This window comes from Stegostoma tigrinum, chromosome 34 (genome assembly GCF_030684315.1).
Source record: "Stegostoma tigrinum isolate sSteTig4 chromosome 34, sSteTig4.hap1, whole genome shotgun sequence".
Taxonomy (NCBI): domain Eukaryota; kingdom Metazoa; phylum Chordata; class Chondrichthyes; order Orectolobiformes; family Stegostomatidae; genus Stegostoma; species Stegostoma tigrinum.
The window spans coordinates 1,229,691-1,241,238 of NC_081387.1; the positions used below are offsets into that span (position 1 = coordinate 1,229,691).

The 11,548-nt window shown below is 46.2% G+C and overlaps 2 protein-coding genes across 2 annotated transcripts in view; one reads left to right on the top strand and one right to left on the bottom strand.

Moving 5' to 3' along the window:
• LOC132206270 (ABC-type oligopeptide transporter ABCB9-like) overlaps positions 1-2,317 on the top strand; it is a 40,774-nt gene extending 38,457 nt beyond the window's left edge. The window contains exon 6 of the mRNA XM_059639746.1: positions 1,930-2,317. Coding sequence (XP_059495729.1) covers positions 1,930-2,145 — 216 coding nt within the window. The 3' untranslated portion in view covers positions 2,146-2,317. The remainder of the gene's footprint in view (positions 1-1,929) is intronic.
• The window catches only part of LOC125467693 (antigen peptide transporter 1), a 218,801-nt gene that overhangs the window by 87,632 nt on the left and 119,621 nt on the right, over positions 1-11,548 (bottom strand). The gene's annotated exons all lie outside the window — the stretch shown is intronic.

Consider the following 11,548-nt stretch of genomic DNA (forward strand, 5'->3'; position numbering starts at 1 on the left):
TCCCTCAAAGTTGCCACCCAGGTGGATAAAGTTGTTAAGAAAGCATATGGTGTTTTGGCTTTCATTAACAGGGGGATCAATTTAAGAGCCACGAGGTTATGCTGCAACTCTATAAAACCCTGGTGAGACCACACTTGGCATATTGTGTCCAGTTCTGGTCGTCCTTTTATAGGAAAGATGCGGAGGCTTTGGAGAGGGTGCAAAGGAGGTTTACCAGGATGCTGCCTGGACTGGAGGGCTTGTCTTACGAGGAGGGGTTGACTGAGCTCGGACTTTTCTCTCTGGAGAGAAGGAGGAAGAGAGGTGACCTGATCGATGTGTACAAGGTAATGCGAGGCATAGATAGAGTCGATAGCCAGAGACATTTCCCCAGAGCAGGATTGACTGCCACGAGGGGTCATAGTTTTAAGGTGTTAGGAGGAAGGTATAGAGGAGACATCAGAGGGAGATTCTTCACCCAGAGAGTTGTGAGCACATGGAATGCTTTGCCAGTGGTAGTCGTGGAAGCAGAGTCATTAGTGACATTTAAACGACTGCTGGACATGCACATGGACAGCAGTGAATTGAGGGGAATGTAGGTTAGGTTATTTTATTTTTGGATGAGGATTAATCCATGGCACAACATCGTGGGCTGAAGGGCCTATACTGTGCTGTACTTTTCTATGCTCTCTGTTCTATGTTAACAACGTAGCTAAACCTTTTGTATTCCTCAAAACAAATTGATTCTGTTCTTTAACTCTCTGAAATGCTCTTTCCTCATTTCCTCAGAACAACAATGTTCTTCTTAACTAAACAAGACCACACTTTGTCCTTACTGCCTTATGTATTTTCCTGGGTACTTTCATACAGAGGAATATTTAGCACTCAGTCTTGCCCTCCTTTGAGTCAGGTCTCCATCACAATCACAACATCATAATTCCAGTTTGCAATCTGCAACTGCAACTTCCCAACTTTATTCCCTGTAGTTCGTGTATCACCAACATGCAGCGGAACTCTGATTTAGACTTTCTCCCTTCCACTGAATCTACCGAATAACTTATTATTCTCTAACTTAGTGCTAGCTGGCATTTCAGGCACCCTGGTCTTTTCCTCCACTGTTCTCTCTCTTGGTTCCTGCTCTCGGGTCAAGATTGTTATTGTCCCTACAAAGGTTTTAAACTAAGCGCCCACAAGAAACTCAGTCCCAGGTGGAACCAGTCCTGCTTGGAGTGGGGCCATCTTCCCCAGAGCAAGTCACAGTGTCCCAAGAATCTGAGACCCCCTCTTCTTTACCATCTTTTCAGCCATACATCTATCCACAGTGACACTTTCTGCACACTAGTTTGTCTGTGTCAAGGTGGCATTCTGCATTCACCTGAAACTTTTAAATCTATTCATTCCCTTGAACTTTAGTTCCTTTTACTTCATTTAACTTACTTTAGCCTTAGTCTTATGCTATTAACTATAAACTGCCATACTGTCAAATCACCTCTCTTTCCTATGCTTATAAACTCACTTTCCCTGTGCTAATTTACACATTTATGTTTTACAAACTATTAGAATTGAAACACAGTCCTCAAAATCAACTGTTCAACAAACAATCGATTCGCAACTTTCGTGTGATTGACTTCATTTTCCAACTGAGCCAAGCAGCTCAGGATAACTGCTTCCAGGCAGGTCGACCTCCTCTTGCCAAGAAGGGAAGGGTGTAGATTGATCAGACTTCTTACTGATGGAGTGGTAGTTTTCTGCATTCTGATGGAGACAGTGACCAGTGCATGACCACGACCCTACAATTTACACTTGCAACATTCCCAGCTCCCCCAGCCCAAAGAGGTGCTTCCAGGTCACTGGTGGTATTAGGCCACACTGACTCTGAGCATATGTAATACTCCCGCTCTCTCTCTGTCTCTCTCTCTCTCTTTCCCTCCTCCCTCCCCCCACCCCCAGATCCAGCAGGCGTTATTGAAGGACACGGGACAAACCATCCTGGTTATTGCCCACGGATTGAAGACGGTGGAAAAGGCTGACAAGATCATTGTGATTGAGAAAGGAATGGTGATGGAGGAGGGAAAGCATGAGGAATTAATGGAGAGAAAAGGCTGCTATTTCCGCCTGCTGCAGAGACTGTCTCACAACAGGGAGCGGGGCACAGTTGAGCTTTAACAAGACTCTGAAACAGAGGGCATGGAGCTGTGATTAAAACTACCCCTCCCTGAACCACACACTGTCTTCATTTTACTGTCTGATCCAACAGCAGTTTTGTATTTTGCTTTTGTGCATATTGAACTGAGCTTTTGGTGTAATCATTGTATCACACAGCAGTGTGAGGTTTGTAATTGGGTTCAAATGCATTCTGTAATACCCGACCCTAGAGAGTGTACAGGCTAGATCACTGAAAGTACTGAAAGCGGAGATAGATTTACAAAAGATCAAGGTATGCAGCAGTCTTGAGAGAGGCCAAATGGACCCCACCTGTTCCTATTTCTTCCGTTCTTTGGAAGTTTGTCAGGTGTTGGGGATTAAACAAAATTTAATTTTCCATACCATATTCAGAGCTTCTGTATGGCAGAGTTACTGGATGAGGTATTAAAGAGGGAGCACGTGTGACTCCCGGATGGCTTTTACCACTGGGAATGGAAGACCTATTGTTTTTATCCTGAAGGGGGACTCAGAGCATCTCTCAGTGGGTCAACTTCTTTATTTCTGTAAAATTTATTTCCGGTAAGGGCAGTGGAATTGCCAGTGGATGTTTGGAATTGGTCGTAGCGAAATAGGATCCACGGGTGCTGGAAGTAAACAATTTGTAAGAAAGCTGTGCAAGAGGCTACATGGATTGAGACAAGAAGCTCAGCATCAGCAGATCATGTAGCACGGGGGAGATAGATGCAGGAAGGGAACAGGATGAGGTCACCAGTTGTAGCAACCTATGACTGTTGTGGGTGTTGAGGTTGGTTGGCTCGCTGAGCTGGGTTTTTGTTTCGCAGTTATTTCGTTACCCTGTTGGGTAATAGAACATAGAACATAGAACATAGAACAGTACAGCACAGAACAGGCCCTTCAGCCCACAATGTTGTGCCGACCATTGATCCTCATGTATGCATCCTCAAATTTCTGTGACCATATACATGTCCAGCAGTCTCTTAAATGACCCCAATGACCTTGCTTCCACAACTGCTGCTGGCAACGCATTCCATGCTCCCACAACTCTCTGCGTAAAGAACCTGCCTCTGACATCCCCTCTATACTTTCCTCCAAACAGCTTAAAACTATGACCCCTCGTGCTAGCCATTTCTGCCCTGGGAAATAGTCTCTGGCTATCAACTCTATCTATGCCTCTCATTATCTTGTATACCTCAATTAGGTCCCCTCTCCTCCTCCTTTTCCCCAATGAAAAGAGACCGAGCTCAGTCAACCTCTCTTCATAAGATAAGCCCTCCAGTCCAGGCAGCATCCTGGTAAACCTCCTCTGAACCCTCTCCAAAGCATCCACATCTTTCCTATAATAGGGCGCCCAGAACTGGATGCAGTATTCCAAGTGCGGTCTAACCAAAGTTTTATAGAGCTGCAACAAGATGTCACGACTCTTAAACTCAATCCCCCTGTTCATGAAAGCCAAAACACCATATGCTTTCTTAACAACCCTGTCCACTTGGGTGGCCATTTTAAGGGATCTATGTATCTGCACACCAAGATCCCTCTGTTCCTCCACGCTGCCAAGAATCCTATCCTTAATCCTGTACTCAGCTTTCAAATTCGACCTTCCAAAATGCATCACCTCGCATTTATCCAGGTTGAACTCCATCTGCCACCTCTCAGCCCATCTTTGCATCCTGTCAATGTCCCGCTGCAGCCTACAACAGCCCTCTACACTGTCAACGACACCTCCGACCTTTGTGTCGTCTGCAAACTTGCTGACCCATCCTTCAATCCCCTCGTCCAAGTCATTAATAAAAATTACAAACAGTAGAGGCCCAAGGACAGAGCCCTGTGGAACTCCACTCACCACTGACTTCCAGGCAGAATATTTTCCTTCTACTACCACTCGCTGTCTTCTGTTGGCCAGCCAATTCTGTATCCAAGCAGCTAAGTTCCCCTGTATCCCATTCCTCCTGACCTTCTGAATGAGCCTACCATGGGGAACCTTATCAAATGCCTTACTGAAGTCCATATACACCACATCCACAGCTCGACCCTCATCAACTTTTCTAGTCACATCCTCAAAAAACTCAATAAGGTTTGTAAGGCATGACCTACCCCTCACAAAGCCGTGTTGACTGTATTTGATCAAGCCATGCTCTTCCAGATGGTCATAAATCTTATCCCTCAGAATCCTTTCTAACACCTTGCAGACGACAGACGTGAGACTTACCGGTCTATAATTGCCGGGGATTTCCCTATTTCCTTTCTTGAAGAGAGGAATTACATTTGCCTCTCTCCAGTCCTCAGGTACGACTCCAGTGGAGAGCGAGGATGCAAAGATCTTCGCAAGTGGCGAAGCAATTGCATTTCTCGCTTCCCAAAGCAGCCGAGGACAAATCTGATCCGGGCCTGGCGACTTGTCAATCTTAATGTTTGACAAAATTTTCAGCACATCAGCTTCGTCTATCTCTATCCATTCCAGCATGCACACCTGCTCTTCAAAGGTTTCATTCACTACAAAGTTTGTTTCTTTCGTAAAGACAGAAGCAAAAAACTCATTTAGGGCTTCCCCTACCTCCTCAGGCTCCACACACAAGTTCCCTATGCTATCCCTGATCGGCCCTACTCTTTCTTTGACCATTCTCTTATTCCTCACGTAAGTGTAAAATGCCTTTGTGTTTTCCCGGATTCCTTCTGCCAAGCCTTTCTCGTGCCCCCTCCTGGCTCTCCTCAGACCATTTTTGAGCTCCTTCCTTGCCTGCATGTAATCCTCTCTAGCTGAACTTGACCCTAGCTTCCTCCACCTTATGTAAGCTACCTTCTTCCTTTTCACTAGAAGCTCCACCGCTCTCGTCATCCAAGGTTCCCTAATCTTACCCCTTCTTGCCTGTCTCAGAGGGACATATTTACTCATCACTCCCAACAACTGTTCCTTAAACCGTCTCCACATGTCGATAGTTCCCTTACCATGGAACAACTGCTCCCAGTCCATGCTTCCTAACTCATGTCTAATCGCATCATAGTTTCCTCTTCCCCAATTAAATATCCTCCCATTCTGCCTAATCCTCTCCTTCTCCATAGCTATGTAAAATGTGAGGCAGTTATGGTCACTATCACCAAAATGCTCTCCCACCACAAGATCTGATACCTGCCCCGGCTCGTTTCCGAGCACCAAGTCTAGAATGGCCTCTCCCCTCGTCGGCCTGTCAACGTACTGCGTTAGGAAACCCTCCTGAACACACCTTACAAAAACAGCTCCATTCAAATCTTCTGCTCTAAGGAGGTTCCAATCAATATTAGGAAAGTTAAAGTCACCCATTACAACAACCCTACTGCGTGCACACTTTTCCAAAATCTGTCGACCTATGCTTTCTTCAATCTCCCTGCTGCTATTGGGGGGCCTGTAGTAAACCCCTAACGAGGTGACTACTCCCTTGCTGTTCCTAATTTCCACCCATACTGACTCAGTAGGCAGATCTTCCTCGACAAAGGAAGCTTCTGTAGCTGTGATACCCTCTCTGATTAGTAGTGCTACACCCCCTCCTCTTTTTCCCCCCTCCCTATTCTTTTTAAATGTTCTAAACCCTGGAACATCCAGCAACCATTCCTGCCCATGAGAAACCCATGTCTCTGTTATGGCCACAACATCATAGCACCAGGTACTGATCCATGCTCTAAGTTCATCACTTTTATTCCTGATACTCCTTGCATTAAAGCAAACACACTTTAACCGATCCCTTGGTTCCTTCCCAGGAAAATCCTTCCCACTAGCTGGTCTACCTCTTGCTACTGCCTCACCTGCATCAACGCTCACCTCTGGTATACAGCTCAGGTTCCCACCCCCCTGCCATACTAGTTTAAACCCTCTCGAACTACTCGAGCAAACCTTCCACCCAGGACATTGGTCCCCTTCCAGTTCAGATGCAACCCGTCCTTCTTGTACAGGTCCCACCTTCCCCAGAAGGCATCCCAATTATCAACATATCTGAAGCCCTCCCTCCTACACCAGCTGCGTAGCCACGTGTTCAGCTGCGCCCGCTCCCTGTTCCTCACCTCACTATCTCGTGGCACCGGTAGTAAACCAGAGAACACTACTCTGTTCGTCCTGCTCTGCAGCTTCCATCCTAACTCCCTGAAATCACTTTTTATATCCTCAAACCTATTTCTGGCTATATCATTTGTGCCAATATGTAACACGATTTCTGGCTGTTCGCCCTCCCCTTTTAGAACTTTATACACCCGATCGGAGACGTCCCGGACCCTGGCACCAGGGAGGCAACATACCTTCCGGGAATCCCGATCTTGCCCACAAAATCTCCTGTCGATTCCCCTAACTATCGAGTCCCCTACCACGAGTACTTTTCTATTCTGCCCCCTTCCCTTCTTTGCCACAGTGTCAGGCTCAGTGCCAGAGAACTGACTAATATCCTCAGTGCAGCCTCCGATGAAGCGTCGGTGTGTTTTCCCGCCTGGGTTGTTAAACTCTGGGGTCCATTGAGATGGATTGCCTCACTTTCGGTTTTCCTTCGTAGTGGAATGTATATGGGGTCGAATTCAATGTGTTTATTAATATCATGCTTCGTGGAGTGCCAGGCTTCTAGGAATTCTCATGCCTGCCTCTGCCTAGCCTGTCCCAGGATCTTGGTGTTGTCCCAGTTGAAGTGGTGGTTCTCCTTGTCCTCATGAAATGTCTGCAAAACAAGGAACCAGCTCAGCGAGCCACCCAATTTCAACAACCTCAACCCCCACAACCTGAGCTAAACATCTACTCCAAAACCTCAGAAACCAATGACTGCTCAAGTGAAATAAAAATCATTAAGAAGGGTAGCCAGAAACATAGGCACAGCAACTGAAATGAACAGGGCATAAAAAGTGATTGAAAAGCAAAGTGTGCTGTGAACACCTGAGCCAAGACAATTCTGCCTGGGAACAGGTCCGAGAGAAACTTGAGTCAAAAACCAGGGAGGCATCAGAACTCATCAGCAAGTGTGAAAGGACGCTTCAACATTTCTTAAGAAAGCAACAGGAGATACATGGGCAGAATGATTCAATCTTGTTTAAGATAAAGGGTGGATGGAGTCTTGTCAAGGGAATGGTTAAAAGGCGGTCTCCATCCTCTCTCCCCTAAATCTCAGGGATTCCCGGAAAATGCCAATTTTTTTTGGAATGGGGTGGGTACTCATTCTGGCTCAGAGACCAGTCAGAATAAAGAACTTGTTCCTGATGTCATCTGTTACCGGGTAGAGTCTGTGAATTCAGGTTTGAGTCCAGTCTCCAAATTGAGGGACAGCTTCTGCCACCCACTGAGGACACAGGGTGATCCTCGGAGTCTCCTAACTGGAGAATGAGGGGTCAGTGTCTTCTAAGATGTATATTTTGAGCTTAAACACGTGTACCACAGGTTCAAGAACAGTTCCTTCCCTCCTGTTATTAGACTTCTAAATTTTTCATAGGATTGCCAGTGTGAAAACAAGCCACTTGGTGTAGCAAGTCTGCATCGACCCTTAAAAGAACACCTCACCCAGACATATCCCTCCCTCCTAACATACAACCCTACATTTCGCACGGCCAAACCACCTGACTGGTGAAGTCTATGATATGATCCCAATGATAGTCTATGACTCTAAGGGTCCCAACTTGAAATGTCAGCTTTCCTGTTCCTCTGATGCTGCCTGACCTGCTGTGTTACTCCAGATCCACGCTGTGATATCTCAGATTCCAGCATCAGCGGTTCTTACTAGATCTGGTGAACTCGATGATGTTCTATGGAATTCTAATCCACATACAGCAAGGTGATAATAATAGGCTGTTAACTGTAGTTTATGTGATGCTGATTGAGGGATGACTGCTGACAAAGCAGTGAGGAACTGCTGTGGGTTCCTCCCATGATTTAAGTCCATTTGATCTGAATAATGTGCAAGTAGAGAGGCTCTTGAGATGGTCAATGTCCACCCTTTATCATTTCAAACAATAATTCAGTTTGTGGAAAGATTGTATTTATTCATTCAGTAAACTGAAGTTTAAGCTCATGGCACTTGAGTGAACTGTTAGCTGTAAACCATGCACAGCCTAACGGCCTAGTGTAAATATGTGGTTACTTCAGTTGCTGGTCTTGACTGAGATTTGTTTTCAAATGGGACTTGAGCAGCTCGTGGGGTCTCTACAGTGTACCTGTGGTGCAGAGCACCAACATCTCCTCCAGTGATGCAATGATACCACACACAAACTGGAGGAACAACACCTAATATTCCTCCTCTGGAGCCTGGAACCTGAAGCCCAATGGCCTGAACATAAAGTTCACCAGACTTAAAATCTCCCCATCCCGGTCCCCATTCCATGACCAACCCTCCCTCTCATCCCTGCCTCCTTGACCTGACACAACCTATCTGTCTTCTCGCTCACCTATCTGCTTCTCCCACCTCACTGACCAATTCCACCACTGCCTACCTGCACTCACCTATCACCATCCCACCTACCTTCACCAGGCCTAACCCTCCTCTCTATTTGTTTCAGAGCTCCCTTCTCCATCCACAGTTTGGGAAAAGAGTCCTGACCCGAAAGGTTGACTCTCTTGCTCCTCTGATGCTGCCTGGCCTGCGTTGATCATCCAGCTCCACACTGTATCTGTCTGTCTCCCCGGGGACTGGAACCAAACCTGAATTTACAAACTCTACCCGGCAACCGATGACATCAGGAAACAGCTCTTTATTCCGATTGGCCTCTATGCCTGCATGAGTTCCCGCCCCATTCCAGAAAAGGATTGGCATTTTCCGGGAAACCCTTCATCCCTGAGATCATTTTTGTAAACCTTGTGTGGACTCCTTTCAACTGAGTCTAAAACTGCTCACAATATTCCAGATGCAGTCTGACCAGAGCTTTATCCAGCCTCAATAGAGCATCCCTGCTTTTGTATTCTTGACATCTTGAAACGAATGCCAATTGCATTTGACTTCCTAACTGCCAACTGAACCTGTATGAAAACCTGAAGACACTCCTGAAATAAAACAATCTGATAAAGCAATAAAACAATGTGAATAGTTGTGATCCCAAAACTGACCTTTGCAGAACTCCATGAGTCACTGGCCATCATCCTGACACCCCTTTACTTTCTGTTCCTGGACCCCAAGAATTGAGAATTTTTTATCTGTCCTTGTAGATTTTCTCCCTCTCATTGCTTCTCAGCCCTTCACTCTCATCTCCCTCCCCTCAGCACTAGTGACCTGCCTTTAGAAGACACTGATCCCTCATTCTCTAGTTAGGAGACTCTGACGGATCGTGTGATCCCTGGTTATAGATTATCCCACAAGGGGATTCACCCTGACCCCATCCAGAGGGATTTAGGGATGGGGTTCAAAGGTCGGGGCTCAGCGAAGGTGAGAATGGAGAGGGGACAACAGAGCCCAGAATTGCCTCAAGTGAGAGCAGCAGCAGGCAAACAGATTGAGGGAGGGAAGAGAATTGAATTGTCCTGTATTAAAAGGCTCAGTCCCTTATTTTGAGCAAAGTGGACAGTGTCAGAAAGGAGTCTGATCACAGTGCCTAATGGTGTGTGTGTGTGTGTGTGTGTGTGTGTGAGTGTGTGTGTGTGAGTGTGTGTGTGTGTGTGTGTGAGTGTGTGTGTGTGTGTGAGTGTGTGTGTGTGTGTGTGTGAGTGTGTGTGTGTGTGTGTGTGTGTGTGTGAGTGTGTGAGTGTGTGTGTGTGTGTGTGTGTGTGCGCGCGCGCGTGCGCTGCTGGATGTCAGTAACAGCAAACACAGGGATCTGTGGTGGGTTGTCTGTGCCTGACAGAATGAGGAGATGTTTGTTTCAGATTTCTCCCCATCTCTGTTTTAAATGGGGTGACCCACCCCTGCCCCAAGTTTTATACTATGATCCCTTGTTATAGATTATCCCACAAGGGGATCAACATCAACAACATTGATATTTCTGTCACACTCTCCACATTCACAGTTTTACACAGTCTTTCTCCCTTTCTGTTTCTGTCCCTGTTCTGCCCCAATTCCCTGGTAACCCCATCCCTCTGAATACCAGGGACTTTCCAGACAAATCGCTGACAAATATTCCCTGGAATTACACCAACACAGCTGGGATAGTTCACCATACCCACAGGCAGCTCTCTGTCCTTGCAGCATCTGTTGCCGGATAGATTAGACTGGAACAGCTTCCATTCTGGGACTCTGTCCTCAGCCTGGTTCACAATGTCAGAGGATGGCAACTGAGAAAGATACACTTGCATGCTCCTAAAGTGTCTCATGTGAATGAAAAATCACAAAATATCATTTCAGAAGAGGAGGGAGTTTCTCTGTTGTCCTGGCCAAGATTGAATTATTGCTGAATTGATTTTGCAAAAGAGGATATCTAACAGGCTGATCCATTCGACATTCCAGCATTACATTTCAGCACAATTTTACTCAGTGTTGCATTACTTTCAGTTGTCATGAGGTGGCGAAGGGCACTAAATGAATGCAAGTGTGTCTTTCTCAGTTGCCATCCTCTGACATTGTGAACCAGGCTGAGGACAAGAGTCCCAGAATAGAAGCTGTTCCAATCTAACCCCGACCCAATCCCTGTAACCCTGCATTTCCCATGGCTAACGCACCTAACCTACACATGCCTGCACACGACAGGGCACTTTAGCATGGTCAATCCACCTAACCTGTACATGTTTGGACTGTGGTAGAAAACCTGAGCATCCAGCAGAAAGCTGCATAGACCCGGGGAGAATGTGCAAACTCCACACTGACAGCAGCCAAGGCTGGAATCAAACCTGGGTCCCTGGCACTGTGAGGCAGCAGTGCTTACCACTGAGCCACTGTGCTGCCCTTCTTTCAGGGCTGGGCCAGCATTTGTTGTCCATCCCTAATAGCCTTGAAGTATCTATTTTGCTCAAACAATTCAAAGAGTCAACCACATTGCTATGGGTCACATGCAGGCTAAACCAGGGGTGGATGGCAAGTCTCATTCCCTAAAGGGAGCCAGATGGGTTAATTAGTTAGCATTAGGTTGGCTTTTTTTTGTTGATTTAAATTTTCAGAATCTACCTTTGTAGAATTCAAACTCATATCCCCCAAACATTAGACTGGGCCTGTGGGTTACGAGTTTAATGACAGAAGCACTGCGTCATTACTTCCCCTTAAATTTATCCTCCCTTTAGACATCACGGGAATGTTACCACACTGGATGCTGTACCTGAATGAAAGTCTATTTTGAAAGGAAGCCTTGCATTTATACAGTGTTTTTAACAACCACTCTGGTCTCAAAATGCTTCACAGCTGCTGTAGGATATTTTGGAACATAAGTTTTGGCAAGTAAGAAACACTGCTTTCAAGATATGCACAGCAAGCTCCCGCATACAGCAAGGTGATAATAACAGCCTGTTAACTGTAGTTTAGTGTTGCTGATTGAGGGATGACTGCCGACAAAGCAG